Below are 23,123 nucleotides of genomic sequence, written 5' to 3'. Positions count from 1 at the left end.
CTAGATGAGGCGTTTGCATCGCTGTTGGCATCTCCGACCTCGTAACGAAGCGAAGGTCAACTTTGACAGCAGGTATTTAGAATTACGCGTTTGTTAGAATCCCAAAACGTACCACTAGTTCCTGTCGTCTGTGGCTGTGTCTTCGTGCTTGTGTTCGTGTTGAAAATTGCGCAATTGGCAAGTCGTGTTAACTTCAAATTAGAACTCCTTGAGCTTAAATCTATAGGCAGCAATTAGCGGTACAGAGGTGTGAAATAACGATGAATCTACAAAAACAATATATCCACGCATACTTGCACTTGATCATCGCTTCCATTTTCTGCTGCGATTCTTTCCAAGGTTTGCTTGGTATAAGCAAAGCAAATCGACAAGAGTATCGATGCACAGCTAAGGCCTCACTGACAACAGTGAGTTGCACAAATTTTGTGTGTCCGTGCACGGCACGTAAGTGCCAAAACGGTTGTCCGTTTTTAAGTGTGGACACTTAATTCGTCCCAGTCACGCGTCAACGTCTTGCACATGGCGCACGTTTCCCACGAAAAGCGCTACTGCACCAGGCCCGTGGGTTCGCACTAGGAACATAAACGGGTGATCGGCCGTGAACTCGACGGCGCGCAGGTCTCGGCGGGTGACGACCGAAGCTGAGCCTGCCGCAGCCTCGGTGCCTTCCTCGGTCACCTCAAGAGCAGCTCGGTGCAGAGCCACCGAGACGCCGCCGGCGAGCGAAGAAGCTGAGCCGCCGCAGCCCGGGTTACCGTGGGTGGCCCGGCCGCTGCCACCGCCGGTCACGGCGACGCCCGAGAGGTCGGCGCGCGAGCTGAACAAATCGGTGACGCCCAGCGCAGACAGGGCGCGGCGCAAGTCAGAGGTCGTCGACAGCTTGAAGCGAGGCAGCTTCAGGCGGACCTGCACGAAATCGTCATGCACAAGGTGATGCGCACTCTCAGGCAGAGTTTCCACACGCAATAACGGCCATCCGCAACCAAGTGTTTCTTCCAGAGGCGGCCCGCAACAGCCTCGTTACAGCCAACGCTAAGAGAACTTGGGATGCGACCTCAAGGCTGAACAATAAAATGTCACGACGCGTCAGCCTGCGGAGCCTGCATACCTTGGTGGAGCCGCTCACGCTGGCGATCATGGCGGCCAGCTCCGAGGGCGTGATGCGCCGTTCGAGGTCATCCAGCCCGTCTACCTTGTCCGGCAGCAGCACAACCATGGAAACGTTCTGGTTTCTACGAAAAATGCCGACGGCTAGTTCAGCCAATAGCGATATTGATATGACTCTATACCACAAAGGTGACAAAATATGATCCGTATGACTGCAACAGAGCAAAGAGTGAAAAATACAGATGGACAAAGCCAGCAAACCGTAGTTTTTGCAGGAGTAGCTTGGGAAACACATGGTCATCAAGGCCATCGGATTTATCAGATTACTCGTTGAAAAAATGACTGCTCGTACTTCTGGAAGCTAGCGAATTTTTTTGGGATGTCGTTTTAGAACTACTGGTCGTAAGACGGATCGATCGGGTGATTTATTGACGCGCGGAAACGTCGTGGTTGGGAGTGTTAACGAGCCCGCCATAAGCGAATCAAGAAAAAAGAAGTCTTACACATGGCGCCCTTGCACTTATTGCACACTATTGCTAATAAAACCGTTCGCCTACTATAAGCTTGTTGCAGCAATATCTTAAAGATTAGACAGTTTCAGAGAACGGTGAAATGAGATAATTGGTATTCATTTATAATTACTACAGTGCAAAATACAAAGACGAAGGGGAGACATGAAACGAATGGTTTGTAATAAACCCATTCATAGTTGAATAATTCATAGAAATAATAATCGCCTATGACTAACAATTGTCTAAAATAATAAAAGCAATTACCCAACAATAATAATAGGAATAATATTAGAAAGCTTTTAGTAAACCCAAGAGGCTCAATTAAGATCCCGCCGATGACTTGATAACGAAATATGCAAGACCATCTAAAGTGATATGAAAGCAGATGCCTCGTGGCTCTCGGGACAAGGAGTTAGACCCTAAGAAGTCGGAGCTATTTCTCTCATGAACCACACAGACCAGCGGTTTTTTGAACAGTTGGCGCATTCATGTACAACTTTCCACGCATAAGCTGGCCAAGTTGATCGCTCAAGTTATTGAACGTTCTGGCTATTCGAGGTTTCGTTAGTGGGATCGATCAAGCGATCAAGTCCTCGAGGTTGGCCTCAGCTTTCCAGTGTCGCCAAGCTCAAAAATAACGTACAGCCCGAAGGACAAGGACAGCGATAGACGACATACACGTATGACGACATACGTATGTCGTCTATCGCTGTCCTTGTATTTCGCGTTGTACGTTATTTTTGATCCTGAATTACCAACTAGCCCAAGCAACCACCCTGGTCGCCAAGCTGTTTCGACTTCCGAGTCGGATGCACGCTTTGACTCTGACATGACAGAGTAAGTAACCGGAACATCTCGTATGGAAGGTCACAGTTGAAAAAGCTCGTCAGCATGAATGAAGCGATTTAGAGCAAAGCATGGGGTATGGACTATCCAGCGTACAGTGCACCGTATACCGCTTCCTTAGCTTTTTTTTTGCGCCTTGCTAATGTCTGCTTCTTCTCATAAAGGTCATTGTCTCGCAAGAGATGGAGAAAGGTGCGGATGTACACCATTCGCTCCTTGGAAGTTACTGACCGCGGTCGACTGATTGACACCGTATCTATGTACATAACTGACGATGGGAAACTACCTCAAATTGACATCACCATTAACAGCACACTAAGCTCCCCCACCGTCACAGAGGCCGGAGTACTGAACCTTCTCCTAAACCTGGACACAAAAAAAAGGGCCAGGCCTGGATAAAATACCCAACGCTTTCTTAAAACGATACGCAGAATGGATGAAGGAGTACCTCTGTATAATATTTAACAAATCATTATCATCATCTGTTCTCCCACAGGATTAGAAATCTGCAAAAGTTGTCCCAATACGTAAATCAGGCTGCAAAGACGACCCGTCCAACTTTCGGCCGATTTCGCTTACGAGTACCGTGTGCAAACTTCTAGAACACATCATACTAAAACATATAACCGTTTTCTTAGAAAAGGAGAATATCATATCACCATATCAACATGGCTTTCGCAGAGGCCTTTCTACAATCACTCAACTACTGGAACTAACCCACGACATATCATTTAATATCGACCAACACAGACAAACAGACCTCATCCTACTCGATTTGTCGAAGGCATTTGATCGGGTATCACACAAAAAGCTCATAAGGAAACCGTACTCAGTTTGTGGAAGTGAACCGACAGATTTCCCAGACAGCCCGGGTAACATCGGGAGTCCCCCAAGGAAGCGTTCTGGCTCCCCTTTTATTTCAAATTTTTATTAATGACCTACCAACAAAAATCACAGGAAACATTAGGCTATTTGCAGAAGACTGCATTCTTCATCTAAATATTAACTCACATGATGACCACATAACATTAAACAACGACTTGAAAGCTGTGTCTAACTGGTGTGCCCACTGGCAGATGACCATCAATACTAAGAAATCTGCTGTTCTTTCAATCAGCAGAAAAAAAAGTAACTCGAGCTTTATGTATACCGTTAACGACGTTCCACTAATACGAGTTCATGAACACAAGTACCTCGGATTAACGTTAACACATGACTTCAGATGGAACTCCCGTATAAATAACGTTACAGCGACTGCAATGAAACGCCTTTTCTTTCTTGGAAGACACCTCCGACTAACCAACTGGTACAAAACTTCTGGCTCACAAAACTTTCGTCAGGTTAGTTTTTGAATACGCAAATGTTATCTGGTTCCCATACACTAAACAACTTATTAAAAAACTAGAAGGTGTACAAAGGAAAGCTCTACGGTATATATACAATAAGCATAAATTCACAGACTCGCCCACCGAACTACATAACAAAGCCGGAATCTTAACAGTACAAAACCGAGCTGTACTAGCCCGTTCTAAGCTTATGTACCAGCTCTTACACAACAAGCTTAACATTGATACCTCTAGATACATCTCCAGAAATGAAACACGGCCAACGCGGCATAAAAACACAGAAACACTCAATGAGCATTCTTTTCATACCGATTGCTTTAAGAACTTCTTTTCTTTAGCAATAAGAGAGTGGAATAAACTGAGTGAATCCATTAGTAACAGCTCCTCATTAGATACATTTGCTAATTCAGTGGAAAAACGTCTCCTTGCCTTACAGCTCTGATTTACATACTCAGGTTTGTTACCGATCTTGATAGCCTAACACTTTAATAGTGTTCTTTTTGTATGATGCATTTATAGGCATGACTGCATCCTGTTTTTTTTATATCCCATGTGTTCTCAGGTTTTCTTTTCTTATTCTTGTTTGGTTTCTTCTTCAGTTATAGTATATTGCACCCAAATATTGCATTTGTGATGAAGTACTTATATCTCTTGTTTAGCGAAACCAAAACCTTTGCAATAACACACGTATGATTATATAATGTATTTATATTCTTTGTTCGCAAATACTACCATATGTGCTTGCCCTTCATGTTATAATCCCATGAGGGATTGACAGTATGGGAAATAAATAAATAAAAAAATAACCAATCGCTGCCACCAACTCCAGAGGAACCGGGCGTTGATCTCGTGCCCATGAGGCACATGGCTCTGAATTCTACCATACCTGTACGGAATTGTGATCAGACTGATTCCAAGGCCCTCGTGGCGTCCGACGGCGAAACGTCCCGTCCTGTACATCATCTTCACCTTGCGGCTGCGCGTGGGCGTCTCATAAAAGGGCTCCAGCGCGGTGAGCTCAGGATCGAACAGCTCCGCCCAGCTGCCTCTGAAGTAGACGGCGTTGACAAGCGCCACGCATGTGGCCGAGTCCACTGAACCGGGCGGTAGAAGCTCCACAATCTTGGACGCTGTCTCTCGGAACACCCACTCGTTGATGGCATGCCGCGCGGCTTCAGGGTCGGCGACGAAGTCGACGTTGGCCACCGTGGCTCTGTACGACGAGTTGACAAGCGCCACGAACTCGGGGGACAGTCGTACATCGAGGCCCGCGTACAGCCGGTTGGCAAAACGAAGACTCATTTCAGCAGGACCTTCTGTTCCATCTTTGTCGAAGACATGGCTGAGACTCCTGATAAGCGAGGCGAACGCGTCGTGGATGGCGTGATCGCCATCCAGGGTGCCGAAACGTGCACTCTGAACGCTCCCGGAAGATTCCTGGGAAATGCATCGGAAACCTTCTCGGTTGCAAGCTGACAGCTATTGAAATTTATAGATCTTCGGAACTCAGCCTGATCCATCATCAACCCAGAAAGCTACGCGTACTCTAATCACATTTCTAAAATGAACGAAGCTGAAAAGACGTTTATAAATGCGCTGCGTCTGCTAATGTGCGATGGAACTATCTCTCACCTGTTGCTCTCTCCTTTTTTTAATCCCCAATCCCCTCTTCACCAATGCAGTGCAGGCAACTCGACATCCGTCTGGTTAACGTCCCTGCTCTTCCTACTCTCTCTCTCTCTCTCTCTCTTTATATATATATATATATATATATATATATATATATATATATATATATATATATATATATATAATAAGGAAATGAGTGAATAGGTTTATAGTTACAAAGCAAGATCACGTGGAATTAAGGCGGACACAATGACGAGAAATAAATCGAACTACAATGCACTAAGAACAGATTTTCTTTTTCTTGCTGTAGCTCTGGGCTACGGCGCGCATTTTCGTCTTGACATTCCAGAACGGCAAACATCATTTGTAGTCAAGTTTCCAGCCAGCTTACACGTACAACTGAGCATCCCCCGCTCTGGTCCACTTGTCATTCGGGTATGAGTATAGACCTCGCAATAGTGCTGCCGTAACCAAGCGCCCAACACGGAAGACTACATGCATTACGACGCAAATAATTATGGCAGATTCATCCGCCAGCCACGGCAGCGACATGCCTGGCAGCTTATGGTGTAGCTGAGACTACGAAACGAAGTTCGCACACTGGGACCCTGTTGAACTAACAAAACATATAAGAGTTAGTGACTCCTGCTCCTGAGCCGCCTCACCGCGTCACTGTCAAGACAGCCGACAAAAAGCCCGTGACTGCGGGCTGCCTATGGCTCCTGGTATTAAAAGGTAGCGATAGGTTTGCGCACAACGCACAGCAATGGTAGGTATAGTTTCATGTACTGGTGATGAAGGCGAGCCTTTCAACTTTGAAAGAGTGCTCATGAAGGAAAAAAAGGAACGAAAAGAGGGGGTACGCGACAATACAGACTCTGCATGTATAGTGACAGTGTGACCGTATACAGTACTTGTATCTCTTGTTTACGACCATAATTCTGGGTAACTTTAATGCCGAAAAAAAGAAACGCATGTTTCGATGATCAGTTAACTATTTATTAAACAAACGTATCGATCGCATTGCGTGTATTTTTTTCATCACCGAACTGTTAAATAATCGACATGCTGATTTATCTGCCCCGAGATTATCCAAGTCGGAGCATATGTTTGCTCAGAACAGCGCATGGTTATTTCAAGCTAGCGTTCGCATAAACGGAAGGTTTAGAAAATTCAAATCTTCTTATGGCGGGAGCGATATTGAAATGCACATTGAATGTAGCCAGCCCCCGTCTGCCCCATGCAACGGCGAGGAAAAGTAAGAAACTACCAAGTTTGGTAAGCGCGCACCCCACGCTGCATGTGCCCGTGCCTCGTGGGACAGATGATGTTGTCAGCTGATGTGCTTGGCTTCAACTGTTCTCAAGATTTCGTCCGACCCAACGGCCTAGGCTGCTCTAAGTTCGAGGAGTCTTCTTCGGTTTATCGAAAGAATTAAATGCGAGAGCTTGATCACAGCGCATAGAAATTGTTCCCACCTGGCACGTCCGCCCTTCATTTTTATTTTTATTTTCGCTCCCGATCTTTATCTCGTAGTCGGACTTGCCTATAATAGTGCCTAGCCCACAGCACCCGTGACCGCTGAACCCGATCCGCGAAAAGTGCATACGCAGACTTTCACCCAGGATGCGTCCCAACACGTTCGGACGTCATCGGGTAGAGACACGACACGTAGAATAACTGAATTTACATCCCTTCTAACCTTCTAAGCGTCTGGTCTGTCTTCTGCGATGCCCACCAACACCGAACTCGCTAAAAAATTTGAGCATCTCGAACTACTTCTAAACAATACGCTTGATTCACTTGTCGACAGTCTGGCTGCCAAAATTGGGAAGAGATTTGATTATCAGAGAATCGGCAACCTTGCTTCTCTAGCTGAAAGCGCGCGTTTCATGAGCGAACAGTATGGCAACTTCAAAGCGACATTTAATGAACTGGTATCCACTTACAAAGCGGTAACTTTTCAGAATCAAGCGTTAACAAAGAGAATTGCTGACCTGGAACCGTACAGCAGGGTGAATAACAACGAAATTAAAGGCATTCCGTTATCACAGGGAGAGGAATGGTCTGCGATTTGGAAGAAGGTTGCCGATGCAATTGAGTGCCCAATTTCTTCTAGAGACATTGACATATTTCATCGTGTGGCCAGCAAGATGTCGGACAGGAACATCATTGTTCGCTTTTGTTCACGTGACAAGAAGAATTAATTTCTTCGCAAGGGTCGCAAAGCTGTTCTACCATGCTCCCAGATTGGCTTTTCTGGTAGTACATATAGTCAGTCCCATTTACATTAATGAACACCTCACAGTCGACAACAAATGCTTATTCAGCATGGCTCCTGCACTAAAGAAAGAGAACATATGGCAGTTTTTATGGACTGAAAACTGCTAGATTAAAGCCCGTAAATCAATCCATAGCAGGATCTTCCGAATAAACTCGAAGGCTGATTTTCATATCTTCGCGCAGGCGTAGCTTATTGCTACATTTCCTGTCCCGCGGACTGATTGCACACTCATCCCCGAATACTTTTTATCATGTCTTTGCTAACACCAGCCGAAGTTAAACCATTGCTTTCATCTTCTAATATCTCTATTCTTCATATCAATGCGCGAAGCTTGCGCAAGAAATATTGATACCATTTCTGCATTTACTGACTCACTTAGTCACTCGTTTTCATTTATTTGCGTTTCGGAAACATGGCTTGATAATGCGGATAGCAATTTATACGGTATTTGTCCATACCAAGCAGAATACTTCCATCGTATTCGGATCGATACGGTGGTTCCACTACATTTGTTTCACCTCATATAAAGTATAAACGTAGGCTTGATCTTTTTCTTAATGTAAATCAATGTGAATCGGTATGGACTGAAACTGACTCACATCTGAATTCTCATAATCGTAACAGTTTCTTTCTTGGTTGTGTCTACTGCTCCCCTTCTTCATCTATCCCTGATTTTCTGGGTGAACGCTTCATGGTTTTGCAAAACATTTCTCATGAAAATAAGCAAGTCCTATTTGTCGGTGATATTAACATTAACTTACTTGACGTCGATAACGGAAGTGTAACAGCTTATACAGACTATTTTGCTGGTTCCGGACTGGAATCATTAGTTACCTCTCCTACTAGGTGTTCCACTCATGATACCAACACGCTTCTTCACCATGCTCTAACATCGCGCCAACTCCAAATTCTGGTGTCATAGATACTCAGATCACAGAGCACAGTCTCCTTTCAGGCCGAAATACGTCAGTTCGAGCCTTGCTATTTTTCCTCCAGTTTTGACCGAGATAGTGTTGTTAACACTATAACAAATACTGATTGGTCTGTAATTGATTCCCTGCATGATCCCGATCAACCTCTTGAAAATTTTTGTTACATCTTTCTAAAACCCGTTCGCGCTAACACAACTACCGTCAGATGCAGGAAACATTTCAGGTTTCCCGGTAATTCGTAGGTAACAAAGGTTTACTGATTTGTATGAGAAAAAAAGGAACACTATACAAAAAGACTTAAGAGAAACCTTTTAATGTACGCTTATCGGCACGTTATAAAATTATTGTAACATCTTGAATAACTTGTTAAAGAAGTGTAAACGACAGTACTACGATAATGAAATTGAAAAACACAAGAACAATCCCCCCCCCCCCAAAAAAAAACCATGGCAACTTCTTAATGCGTTCATGAATTTACCTAAGTCCAGTAATACTGCAGACAAAATAAATTACAACAATAAAACTCTTACTGATTCTTCTAGCATAGCAAATAGTTTCAGTGACTACCTCTTCAACATATACAGCAGCTGTCACATGACCGCTACTTCTTCCATTTATCACTGCAATCGTCCTTTTTTCTCTTTCCCGTAACTGCAGATGAGTTATGCTCCATGGTACTAGCTATGGAGAATGCTAGCCCTGGCTTAGATAATATTTCTGTACTTCATCTAAAACCTTTTGCACCACTTATTCCTGATACACTTTGTATTATAATAAATATTATTATTAAATGTGGTAATTCTCCCACTTAGCTTAAGAGGGATACGATTATTCCTGTACATAAGAAAGGTGATAAAACGGAGGTGCTTAACTATCGTCCTGTTTCTATTCCCTCGTCGATTAGTAAAATTGTTGGGAACTTATTTTGTAAGCGCCTAAATATTTACTTTAAAAATTTAATTTGCTGCAGTCTTCTCAATTTGGTTCTCACGCTGACCGTTCTACTAACTTAGCTTTAACATCCCTAACCGACTACATTCGTCACTCGATTGATACGGGTAACTTCCTTGGTTGGGTATATTTGGACTTTTGATACGATTAATCATAACCTACTTTTTATTAAGCTAGAAGCCTTGGGAATTACCGGTCAAGTGCTAAAACTCCTAAAATGTTACCTGCACGATAAAGAACAAAAAAATTTTGAAGGTGCTTATTCTGATAATAAAGTTATTAATCAATGTGTACTACAAGGCTCCATAGTAGGTCCCTTACTATTCTCCATTTATATTAATGATTTACCTAGGTGTCCTAAATGTGCGCATTCTGTACTATACACAGGCGATATTACTATCTCCTTGTGTGACAAATCTTCAACAACTTTAACCCTTAAACTAAACAATGAGCTTGAACATATTGTTGCATTGGTGTTCTTCCAACCATTTAATTATCAATCCTACCGAATCTTAATTTATGATTTTCCGATCTAGCCACTGTATAAAGATAATTCTAGATGGTCATCACATTCCGGTCTCAACCTGTGAATTATTTTTGGGCATCAAATGAGATTCTAACGTAAAGTTTCCTCAACACTTTGCCTTCATTGAGCCAAAGTGTACTTTCGGTATTAGAACATTAATCAAATAAAGAGCATATTTCTCCAAAGACGCGTTATTAGCATTATACTTTGCTTTCATTCAAAGTCACATTAATTACGGCATTGTTTCCTGGGGAAATGCATATTACTTCCATCAGGCACGTACGCAGGATTTTATTTCGGGGGGGGGGAGGCAACCCAAGGCAACTTTTCTATGCAAATGAGGGGGAGGGTACTTCTACTAGTACAAATGTAAATAATGCCCACCACGCCATAAAGACGAGTAAACCCAAAAAAGAGAATAGAAATAACATGTATCTCACAGGTACGCCTGTTAGATACACCTCTTCTTTACTTGGCAAACAAAGAACCACATCAAATGGACTCGCGCATGAAGCATGCGCAGGAAGAACCTTGACAAGAACAAGTTAACAAGCGAAAGTGCGCAATAAAGATTTCTAGTAGCGTTTTTTTAATTAGCTATGGAAGAATTATAGAGAAATGCATATATGCGGAACAATCACAGTTCTTTTGGATCCCTCGTTTACTTCTCTACCAAGTGCCGAAACCGACTCGTGTTGTTATTTGGGAAGTTGCGTAACGATGCGTGGTCACCAGTCCCGTACAACCGCGTAGAGCGCAGGACGGTGCTGTTCTAGACGTACTGCGCCCACCGTGGAAGGTTAGAAAAACACCCCTATTAGCACAGCAGGGAAATAGCTACGTCAGGCGCCTCGACTGATAACTGTAGAAGCGTCATTCAAAACACATGGAATTATTCTCCACATTAGGCGGCGTTTTCTCTACTTGCTTTCTTAAATAAAAAGATGTTGTTCCATAACTATTTTCACAAAAAATTTTCGCTTTCCCTCCCTGTTTGGCCGTTGCCTTGGCTTTCTCCCTTAGCAGAACGGTTAATTTCTCATCTCCTTGCGACTCTTGTTTCTAGTTGCCAATTTCGCACGAAAAGGGCTGTAAAATTAGGGAAAAACCAGACGAGGTAACGGTAGAGAGAGAGAGAGAGAGAGAGAGAGAGAGAGAGAGAGAGAGAGAGAGAGAGAGAGAGAGAGAGAGAGAGAGAGAGGAATACAGGAAGGTAGGGATGTTAACCAGTCAATAGTCTGGTTGGCTACCCTACGCTGGGGGATGGGAGAAGGGGAAGAGAGAGAAGGGAGAGAGAAGGTGTAGATACGTGTACGGACAGCACTTGAATTAAAGCCGCTCGCGCAAACCAGAAGTTCTGAGAAAACACAAAAGTGCCTTCACTGCCTTCTGAGCCGATGATCGGTCGGGATGGTGCTCTAGTATTGTCTGTGCACTCAGAGAACGATCATCTAATTTCCTCAATGTGTTGGACAAAGATTGTCTTTGGGCTTGAAATTGAGGACAATGGCACAATAAGTGGTCACGTGGTCACAATAAGTGGTAAGGTAACGGGTGACAGTCATATTGCTTATGGGTTGAACGGTTATTGCAGGGTCTGATGATGGACGCTGTCTCGCATTATCTTATTTTCGAGAAACCCATTACCCATATCGCGGGTGTATTGTTCCGAGGAACTGCCAGCGTCGCGGCGAGCCGTCACTCGAGGAAATAATGAAGCAAAAGGAAAAGTTAAACGCAACTAGCGTTCTCTCTGGCCACAACTCGTTCCATGAGCATACAGACCAGCCGACTATGAACCGAATCCATTTCCTGACCCCTGGATCGGTCTAAACAAAGAAGGTTGAACTAACGAAGCAGCTGTGATGCGCGTGATCGTTGAATAGATGGTGACATAAAAATTGTGTTGGGCATTATAAGTAAAATAAAATATGATAATTAAAACAATAAACTACGCTCTGCCTCTTGCAATAGAAGGTGACAACTGAATTCATCTTGAGCTAATCGTGCGGGCACCGAATCGATGAGAAAGCTGGCCTCCACACCCCAGGAGATGCAGATAACTACCGCCAACCAAAAGGAGTGAAAAAATTGACAACCATTCCACTCTGTGAAGATGGAATGGCAGCGAAAGCTGACGACAGTCAAAGCTCTCAAACGAAAAGCGAGTTGTTTCACCTCCGCTGTGGGTCGGCCTGAAGGGAGTGCAATATTGGGCCGACCCGCGGCGGAGGTGAAGCAGGCGTTAAGCACCCATCATACGTGGGCCACTCCCGAAGATAGTGCAACACCGGGCCGATCCTCGGTGGAGGCGAAGCAGGCCTTAAGCACTCCTCATACGTAGGTCGATCGCGAAGATATTGCAATATCGGGCCCACCCGCGGCGGAGGTGAAGCAGGCGTTAAGCGCTCGCCATACGTGGGTCCATCCCGAAAGTAGTGCAATGCCGGGCGGACAAGCGGTGGAGGTGAAGCAGGCGTTGAGCGCTCCCCATACGTGGGCCTATCCTGAAAATTCCGAAAGGCACGTTATAGGTTTTCGAGTCCACAGGGGTATTTCCCATTGACCTTGGACCCTTTTTGCACTATCACCAGGACCGGCCCATATGATGATTTTTTCTGTTAACGGAGCCGAAAACTACGGAAGTTATACACTGCGTTCGCTCTAAAAGGCAGAAAAATGTTGACCGCCGAGTAGATTGATTTGTCGGCGCTTTAGGAAGGTGCGTGAGCCGTGGGGCGAATAGGGGGGCGGGGGGGGGGGGAAGTATGTCGCTTAATTTCAAGGGGGAGGGCAGGGCGGGCCCCCCCGGGCCCCCCTCCCCCTGCGTACGTGCCTGACTGCCATATATCATCAGTTCAGCACTTACAAAACCAAGCAATACGCATTATCACTAACAGCGGGACTTTCGCGAGTACTATTCTATTCGTGAAAATAACATCCTTGTTGTAATGAACTGATGATGGGTGTAACGTTAAGGGATAAGAGCAGATTGGATGAGGGAACAAACGCGAGTTAATGACATCTTAGTTGAAATCAAGAAAAAGAAATGGGGGGGGGGGGGCATGGGCAGGACATGTAATGAGGAGGGAAGATGACCGATGGTAATTAAGGTTTACGGACTGGAATCCAAGGGAAGGGAAGCGTAGCAGGGGGCGGCAGAAAGTTAGGTGGGCGGATGAGATTAAGAAGTTTGCAGGGACGACATGGCCACAATTAGTACATGACCGGGGTTGTTGGAGAAGTATGGGAGAGGCCTTTGCCCTGCAGTGGGCGTAACCAGGCTGATGATGATTATGATGATGATGATGATGATGTAATAAACTTGTTCAACTATCACGTAATAATTATGTTTTATAAATTACTTACTAAACAGCTTTCATACGAATTTATTGATTCCAGGTACCTCATCAATAATAATACCAGGTTTGCACGTAACTCTAATTTTCCACTGCCTACGGTTCATTCTAACTATGAGAAAATGACAATCATTCGCTGTTATAAAGCTGTGGAATGGTTCACCCCACACCATTAAATCTTCATCCTTTCATGCATTTAGTCATGCCCTTAAGATGTTTTACATATTTAACTAAGTTTACATCGTTCGTTGCACTACATTTGCCATTTATATGTATTGACAATTTTTTATGCACCACAGGCTTGCATACTGACGATTCTTCTCGCTTATTTAATTTTTCTATGTTGTGTTTTTCGCGATTGTGTTTGTTTCTTTTACCTAGCTTGCTCATATTTCATACGCCTCTCCATTGTTATTATCAACCGAGGGTCCCTGTGCAGTCTTTGACTTTGGGACCGTTGTCTGTATATTGTCTCTTACCCATTCATTGTATGTAAAGAATAATAAACTGGAACTGAAACTGAGGCGGATTTCATCACCCATTTCATGCTGTGTGCCCTTCACCCTATTGTCATTCCCCCTAGCCCCTTTGCTCCACACACTGCAGTATCCAAGGTCGGTGGTTGAATCCAAAAGAAAACGTGAAGTATTACAACATGAATTTCTTTGCCTCGGCAAACTTCCTCCTCGTCATCATTTTTCAGGCATGCCTCCGGCTGAGCCTCCTACAACTACTGCAGCAGGCTGCTTCTTTGCTCTCTGCAACAACAGGCGTCGAACGCAGGCGCTGCGCGTTGAGCAACTGCTAGGCGTCTACGCGAGACATCCTGCGTCCTATCCGGTGCCGCAGCTACATTACAGCGTACGACCACTGCACGTCAAAAACACAGCGCATGCGTTAGAGGAGAGGTGCTCCTCCAACATACGGGCTCTCCTATCGCCTATACCAATATACTCCAACCACTGCTGCATAGTCAACTATACTAAAACACCGCAGACACCAGCAACATCCTGTCCCAATCTACGCGTGAGCAGGCAATGTTGCTAGCACAATATCGCTTCTTATTCGGTCAGTAGCACGCGGATGTAGTCAAAACGTACGCCTGCGACGAACAGATCTCGGATCTGTTTGGCGGTGTCGTTGCGGGCTCCGGCAAGCGTCATTCCCAGTGTTGCCGCGATGGTGAGCGGCGAACACAGCAGGTTGTTACCGTTGGCCTTGCTGTCCTCGTTGAGAAGCTGCTTGTACAGGTTCACGGAGAAAGCGAACAGTAACTGCCCCAACGCAGCTTCCATTGCCGCACTGCGGCAAAACAGTATCGGTGAACATTTATGCCGCGTATGGCGTCACATATATCTTTTCACGATAGCAGAGTGTCGATATTACAGAAAAAAAAGGGAAAGAAGGATGGGTGACGCTGCCAACTATAATTTGCCAAGCAGTTACTAGCCATGTCATAGACTAGATTAAAGTAATGAGTGGGACCGGCTAGCTAATTGTTGGTTGAAAAATAGGCGATTCAAAAGATAATTGGCAACGGATGTTAGTCTAAGAGCGGCCTTTATTCCTTTAGCGTGTTCACGCTTATACAATCTGAGAGGGACAGTACGCACACGCCTGTAATAGGATGACCCATAAAATTGAACAAACACGTGTGAAACTAAACGCGCCGCAATAAGCTGAAAGCCAGTCATAAATATAGCTAATATAGAAATTGCTTCGAACATGAAAAAGATGTAGTAGTACACTAAGCGCCATGCAATGGCTGATCATGAAAATTGACGACAAAGCCCTTTTTGGACACTGCGCTCCTTCGATTGCCACATTAATAATGCACACAGAATCAGTGCTCGACAAAATCATATTTCACGATGCAAACATCCCGGCGCACAGTTCGCAGTGACTGTGATCGAGGTTTTGCAACGAACCATGGGTGCGGCGTAGTCAAAATGAGTTTTGTTTTTCGACAATATGCGTGACAGATTAATCGGTGGTGCTACTTCGCGATCTGCTGAACCTGCTGCGACCTCACTGCAAACTCCCCTAAATACGATGATCCACAGTTTGGAGAACACAGCGTTTAAGGTGTCGCGAAGATGGCCAACATCTGTCCCATTGTGCTACGTGGAACACTGTGAGCGAAACAACGTGTGACGAGGCGAACAAATCCTAGCAAAGCGTTGATTTTGGTAACGAGAAAAAAATAGCTTTACCTTGGCTGTCGATTTCACGTTGAAGATCAGTGCTACGATGAAGACTTGGTGCGCAATCTTCTTCTGCTTCCGTGCCTGGTCGCAGGGTCATTTGACTGGTGGGTTGATTCTGCGTGGCAACCCACTACAGGGGTTAGGCCATGAATCGGGGCGTGGTAGAAAGAATTAGAAATACGTTTTGTAGATATAGAAATGAGATATTAAGAGGATATTTATAGTACTTTAATGAATAATAATAATAATAATAATAATAATAATAATAATAATAATAATAATAATAATAATAATAATAACACCGCTGCCTAATTGTCTGAACTGTTATCTGAATATTAAGAAATTTCTTAAAGAGATGCTATTCATATAGTTATTTATGATCAGAAAATTTATAGGAAAATAGCGTGGCAACATTATTGTATTATTTAGAAATTAAACATACGTTCTTGTTGCAGTAACCTATAATGCAGACGCACTATAGGGAGAGTAGCAGGGAAAGCGTAAGGCCCAGTCGAAGCTGGCTAAAGGGAGCTTCCAGATGACGTTCCCTTTCAATTGTTACATGCTTTCAGGTTCACTGCAATAATAACATTTAGGGGAAGGAGTCACACTGGACCAGTGCGAATAAAAATTAAGCTGTAGTATCCAGCAATGCAGCCTGGTACATGCCACTCAAAGTTTTTTTTTCTTTTTTTGTGCAACACCATCTGGTGAGTCAAGAACAGCTAAGGTACAAAAACAATCAGCGTTGCATAAGACAGATTCGCATGGCGTGACCCTCATGAACAGAAGGTTTTTTGAAACGTAGTAGCAGTAGTGTACGCCGAAGGTAGTACAGAACGCTCAAGACTGGAGGCACTTCCCTTTAAGGGATGCCGCCGCAAGTTCGTCCGCTGGCTGATTTAATACTCCCCCCCAAATGGACGAGGCGCCGAGTGTTGGTCAATTAATAAAATTTTGGAGAACATTATATTAATTTAGAAATGACGAAGTGGAACAAATGGATAGGGTGTCAGCCATGATAACTGCTGAAGAAATAGGCGCAGGGATTTCTTTTCTTTTGTATATTGCTAGGATTGCACAACACTTGAGAACTAGCTAGTTGGTATTCCATAGCTAATAAACTCGGAGCGCAAGATAGAAAGCAGTGACGACTGGACGGACACGGACAAATGCTTGTCCTGTCCCGTCCTCACTGTTTTCTCCCTTGCGCATCATGTTTATTATTTGTTAGAATCATCGCCAATTACTCTGCCTGCAAGATTGGTGTGAAGTCGAGTAGCGGAAGGGAAAAAAGGCCAATTTAATGATGACGGAAAAATTCCCGCGCCTCCTTCTCTTCGCTGACGGAAGAATAAAAAGAAGAAGGATCTGATGATGATGATGATGACGACGACAACGACGATGATGATATTAAAGAAAATGCGCGTTTCTGATCGGGCTCAAGTAAGGCCCTGTGCCTGCTAGGCCTTCTCTGCCCAGACCACTAGTACAATCTGTCGGTCGACGTCCCCGGCCCTGAGCCAGGCGGTCCAATCAGTCTCGCTACTGACCGGGCGATGAGAAAACGGAATCGAGATGCATTCACACGTTATGTGTGTGAGTGTCCCTGTTTGTGAACAGCGCCTATACAGAGGTCGCTTTCCTTGCCCCCTGTGATTTTGTTAATGTACTTTGGGTGTGGGTATGTTTTTTTTTTTTTTGGAGTAGCCTAAACGCGACCGCTTGCGTTTTATCGAGTTGCTTGGCCGGTGGTGGGAGCGTGCGATGCCTCCAGCGATGAATATGGGCTATATTGTTATATGCCCCACAGGGTTCCTCGTGTCTGTCCTCCTCGTTCACGCCACCCGCATCCGCGGACGAGGCTCGGCGCGCGAGATCTCGAGCCAAACTGTGAGCCGACGCGTTGCCGGGCACAGTCGCGTGAGTGGGAGTCCACACGAGGGTTTTCAAGCCGCTTAGGGGGCGTCGTGTGAGGACATGGTACGCCTGGTTGAAAATTCTACCACGTACGAAGTTGCCGATGGCCTGCTTGCTGTCGCTGATGACGGTATTCGCTTCCGCATGCATGGCCATGACAATCGCGGTTTCCTCCGCTTCAACCACTCGGCCAGCCGTGATTGTTGTATGTTCTATCAATCGTACATTGTGATCCGCTACCACCGCGGTCGTGAGGTCGCTGCGAGGGTGTCTCGCCGCGTTCGCGTAAACCACTCCAGCTTGCGAGCCGTAGCGTCGCCAAATGACTTCGCTACGTGCATGAACGGCCCTGGTGGAATTTGGGGTCAATGTTGCGGGGTAGAGGCAGGGAATAAATATGCCCCCTGACCTTTCGCGGAATCGTCACATACTCTGTAACCTCGGGGATTGAGCTTCCGGAGGAGCGTGCGGCCCGCTACACTCTAAGAAGAATTCCGGGGAAAACGGGAGTAACTGCGCAGTTAGTCCCAAAAAGGGCGCTTTCGTCCCTCAACGGAGTAACTGCATGGATGTGCGTGCCGTGTGCAAATTTTGGAGAGTAAGTGTTTAGTCCCTGGTCGGAAAGAGAGCAACGGGAGGACGAACGGCAACAGTTACTCCCCATGCGCTCCGCGGTTTTCGTCCATGTCCTACAGTGATGCGGCGAAAACTGTATTGTCTATAAATCGCGAATAGTTCGAAGTTCGTGCAGTGTCTATTGGACTACATGCAAAGCAGCACTTTGCCTCTTCGTGAGAAAATTGCGTGAAATTTAAAGTTGGAATGTGAAGAGCCATGGCCCTTCGTGCGCACACCATAAGTGAGCGATACACATTAAACGCGCAAGTAATTGATAAACTGCCAGATTTTGCTGGTCAATAGTGCCTAAGTTCTTTCCGTTCCAAGGAGATTACGAACTTAACTGAAGCGATGCGTAGCTCAAACGGGACACACTAAGCGACAGAGCAATTGTCCGTCTCTGTCGTCTTAGGTGCCCCGTTTGAGCTCGCTACACGTTTACATCGCGTAGTGCCTCATCTTAAAGCACCCTAAGGATACTCACGCAGATTTCTTTTCGCACTCGCTTATGGTTGCAAGTACACTACACGTTACATTCTCCCCGCACATCATACAAAATATGCCGAGTCGCTTATACATTGCCGCACCTGCGTTCAGTGGCTTAACCTGTCTCAATTTCCCACCCCGTCAACCAATCTGCCGTGGTGCAGTGGTTAGAGTAGCTGACCTGGGAGCGCGAGGATGTGGGTTCGAATCCTACTTTCGGGCACCTTTTTTTTTTCAGCTCAGTAATCTTTTTTATTAGGGTATAAATGCCTAATTTCATTATTTGCACCTTTGCGGAGCATCGGAAATAATGACCGTTACTCCCTTCAGGAGCATCGGAAAAGAGCAACTGTTAGTCCTCGGAGGAGTAACGGCATGGGGAGTAACAGTTCATCCCCTCGCACTTACCCCCTAAAGGGAGCAATGGTTGTGGCAGATCAGTTACTCCCCTAAAGGAGTAACCTCAATACCCCATTTCCTCCTTTTCTTCTTAGAGTGTAGGGTTAGAGAGACGACGGACTCGGGCTGTGTGGTGAGCGTCTAAGAGCTCCTTGATCATGTTGTGCATGCCTAAGGCCTCTGGCCTTGCGATGGCCGCGTGGTCCGGAAGGCCCAGGGCTGCCTTTGTGGCTCGTCTGATCATTGTGTTTAATTTAGCTATGTCTGTGGCAGCGAGTTTGACATATGATGTCGAGTACATGGTTCTGTATGCTTGCACAAGTCGAAGCAGGTCGCCCTCACCCATGCCGTGGCGCCGATTTGCCACCCGGCGAAGGAGCTGTAATGTGTAGTTGGTCGCCCTCTGGAGTTTCTGTAACATGATCGAGCTCGCAGCGCAGCGTGTTCTGGAAGTGTAGCCCCAGTATCTTGATACTGGGACGCTCAGGGATGGTAAGTCCTCCGACCCTAAGTTCAGGGAAGTGCCTCTACCGTGGTATGCCCCCCAGGACAGCTACTTATGCCGGGCTTTATCAGGAAGTATTCGGATTTTTCCGGTGAGCACGTCAGGCCCATTGACTCCGCATAAGCTTGTACGACGGCGATGCCCCATTGCATGACCTCTTGAAGAGTTCGTGGATCACCCGCCGCCGCCCACAACGTCACGTCGTCCGCGCAGAGGCTGTGGTGAAGCCCGGGGATAGAACACAACAGGTCCGGGAGCCCGCGCATCGCCGCGTTAAAGAGAAAAGGGGAGATGATTGATCATTGCGGCGTGCCTCGGCTCCCCAGCTCTATAATGTCAGTTTCGTGCTCTCCGACTTTGATCCGGCACTTCCGGTCGGTGAGAAAGTTTTGTACGCATTGGTATGCTCAGTTTCCGACCCCCACTTGGGTCCGGCCTTCGAGCACCACTGCGTGGGCGACATTGTTGAAGGCCTTCTTCAGGTCGAGGTTCAGGAGGCATCGGCGAGCGTCCGCCGGACTTTCGGGTTGCATCACCCGCTTTCTTAACTGAAGGAGTACGCCTTGGGTGGACAGGTGTGCCCTGAAACCGGACATGGAGAGAGCGAACTCGTCCCCGTCCTCTACGCGTTCATTGAGACGGTCCAGGACCACGTGGTCCATCTGTTTGCTGACGCGTGATGTGAGCGAAATTGGCCTGAGGTGGACCCCACTTAGTAGTTTGCTGGTTTGGGTATCAAGACGGTCGTGGACGTTTTCCACTCTTCCGGGAGGGCGCCAGTCTTCCAGCATTCGTTCATGTACTCGGTGATCTGCTCCACTGCGGCCTCGTCCAGGTTGCGCAGGATCTTGTTGGTCACCCGGTCCGGACCTGGGACCGAGTTTGTCCGTAGGTTGAAGGTGGCGGCCCACACCTCAGCGAACGTAAAGTCTGCGTCTATGTGCGCGTTCGGCCGGCCGCGGTAGGCCGCCGGTAACGGTGTCTTGAGTTGCGGGCTGACGTAGTTGTCCCGCATCTCGGTCAGGAACACCTCCGGGTCCTTGGCCAAGTTACTCCTGCCTGCAGTATGCGATCGCTGGCATGATGAGCCCCATCAGAGCCAGCTGTGAAAGAAGACGACGACAAACGCGCGAGCCGTGGCACGAGCCATTGATAATGATAGTTTTTCCTCACACACATTTATTGGTGGGCGCGAAAAATGCACGATACCCTAGCCGTAAACAATTTTGCTGTAAAAGAAACAGGAAAGTAATAAAATCAAGTTCTTGAGGTAATGGATAAGAGGCGTTGCTCTAGTAGAGAAGCTACCGTCGTTGTAAAGGGAAGATCATGTGGTTACGCTGGTGTTGTAGAGCGGCATCCTGCCATGGATTCAAGCATTTCAGAAGCGACTGCAGCTGCGGTAGAAAAGTCGATGGCAAATGCAGCCACGTACCCAGGCGGGGGGGAGGTCCCGGGAGGGCCCCCCCCCCGTAATTAAGTGGCATACACCCCCCCCCCCCCCATCCGCCCAATGCACCACTCCTCACACACATTCCTAAAGCGTCGACAAATCAATCTACTCGGCTGTCAACATTTTGCTGCTTTTACAGCGAAAACAGTGTATATCTAACTTCCGTAGTATTTTTCGGCTTCTGCTGAGAGAAAGAATCATCATGTGGGCCGATCCTGGTGATAGTGCAATAAAGGTCAAGAACAATGGCCCATACCCCAGTGGACTCGGGAACCTGCATCAGCCTACCTATGGGGAGTTCTTAATGCCTGCTTCACCTCCGCCGCGGGTGGGCCCGGTATTGCAATATCTTCGGAATCGGCCTACGTACGGGGAGTTCTTAATGCCTGCTTCTTCTCCGCCGCGTGTGGGCCCGGTATTGCAATATCTTCGGGATCGGCCTACGTATGCGGAGTTCTTAATGCCTGCTTCACCTCCGCCGCGGGTGGGCCCGGTATTGCAATATCTTCGGGATCGGCCTACGTATGCGGAGTTCTTAATGCCTGCTTCACCTCCGCCGCGGGTGGGCCCGGTATTGCAATATCTTCGGAATCGGCCTACGTACGGGGAGTTCTTAATGCCTGCTTCACCTCCGCCGCGTGTGGGCCCGGTATTGCAATAGCTTCGGTATCGGCCTACGTACGGGGAGTTCTTAATGGCTGCTTCACCTCCGCCGCGGGTGGGCCCGGTATTGCAATACCTTCGGTATCGGCCTACCTATGGGGAGTTCTTAATGCCTGCTTCACCTCCGCCGCGTGTGGGCCCGGTATTGCAATATCTTCGGGATCGGCCTACGTATGGGGAGTTCTTATTGCCTGCTTCACCTCCGCCGCGGGTGGGCCCGGTATTGCAATATCTTCGGGATCGGCCTACGTATGGGGAGTTCTTAATGCCTGCTTCACCTCCGCCGCGTGTGGGCCCGGTATTGCAATATCTTCGGGATCGGCCTACGTATGCGGAGTTCTTAATGCCTGCTTCACCTCCGCCGCGGGTGGGCCCGGTATTGCAATATCTTCGGGATCGGCCTACGTATGGGGAGTTCTTAATGCCTGCTTCACCTCCGCCGCGGGTGGGCCCGGTATTGCAATATCTTCGGGATCGGCCTACGTATGCGGAGTTCTTAATGCCTGCTTCACCTCCGCCGCGGGTGGGCCCGGTATTGCAATATCTTCGGAATCGGCCTACGTACGGGGAGTTCTTAATGCCTGCTTCACCTCCGCCGCGTGTGGGCCCGGTATTGCAATAGCTTCGGTATCGGCCTACGTACGGGGAGTTCTTAATGGCTGCTTCACCTCCGCCGCGGGTGGGCCCGGTATTGCAATACCTTCGGTATCGGCCTACCTATGGGGAGTTCTTAATGCCTGCTTCACCTCCGCCGCGTGTGGGCCCGGTATTGCAATATCTTCGGGATCGGCCTACGTATGGGGAGTTCTTATTGCCTGCTTCACCTCCGCCGCGGGTGGGCCCGGTATTGCAATATCTTCGGGATCGGCCTACGTATGGGGAGTTCTTAATGCCTGCTTCACCTCCGCCGCGTGTGGGCCCGGTATTGCAATATCTTCGGGATCGGCCTACGTATGCGGAGTTCTTAATGCCTGCTTCACCTCCGCCGCGGGTGGGCCCGGTATTGCAATATCTTCGGGATCGGCCTACGTATGGGGAGTTCTTAATGCCTGCTTCACCTCCGCCGCGGGTGGGCCCGGTATTGCAATATCTTCGGGATCGGCCTACGTATGCGGAGTTCTTAATGCCTGCTTCACCTCCGCCGCGGGTGGGCCCGGTATTGCAATATCTTCGGAATCGGCCTACGTACGGGGAGATCTTAATGCCTGCTTCACCTTCGCCGCGTGTGGGCCCGGTATTGCAATAGCTTCGGTATCGGCCTACGTACGGGGAGTTCTTAATGGCTGCTTCACCTCCGCCGCGTGTGGGCCCGGTATTGCAATAGCTTCGGTATCGGCCTACGTACGGGGAGTTCTTAATGGCTGCTTCACCTCCGCCGCG

At 47.1% G+C, this 23,123-nt stretch overlaps 1 protein-coding gene across 1 annotated transcript; it reads right to left on the bottom strand.

The window, feature by feature from the left end:
* Positions 1 to 30: 30 nt before the first annotated feature.
* On the bottom strand, positions 31 to 5,242 carry LOC142581803 (iris-like). Its single transcript, XM_075691255.1, has 3 exons — positions 4,698 to 5,242; positions 1,109 to 1,232; positions 31 to 906 (listed from the first exon to the last, which is right to left on the bottom strand). Exons 1-3 carry the CDS (start codon positions 5,111 to 5,113, stop codon positions 499 to 501), a joined length of 948 nt encoding a protein of 315 aa, XP_075547370.1. The 5' UTR covers positions 5,114 to 5,242; the 3' UTR covers positions 31 to 498.
* Positions 5,243 to 23,123: the final 17,881 nt, after the last annotated feature.

The sequence above is a fragment of the Dermacentor variabilis genome, chromosome 5 (assembly GCF_050947875.1).
Source record: "Dermacentor variabilis isolate Ectoservices chromosome 5, ASM5094787v1, whole genome shotgun sequence".
Classification (NCBI taxonomy): Eukaryota; Metazoa; Arthropoda; class Arachnida; order Ixodida; family Ixodidae; genus Dermacentor; species Dermacentor variabilis.
This window is presented reverse-complemented; position numbering and strand designations above follow the sequence as displayed.

Excerpts from the sequence above, each read along its gene's own strand:
- LOC142581803 (XM_075691255.1), bottom strand. The coding sequence starts at position 5,113 with ATGAGTCTTCGTTTTGCCAACCGGCTGTACGCGGGCCTCGATGTACGA. Across the intron at positions 1,233-4,697 it reads CTGATCACAATTCCGTACAG|AAACCAGAACGTTTCCATGG; the intron begins GTATGGTAGAAT and ends CATTTTTCGTAG. Across the intron at positions 907-1,108 it reads GCGTGAGCGGCTCCACCAAG|GTCCGCCTGAAGCTGCCTCG; the intron begins GTATGCAGGCTC and ends GATTTCGTGCAG.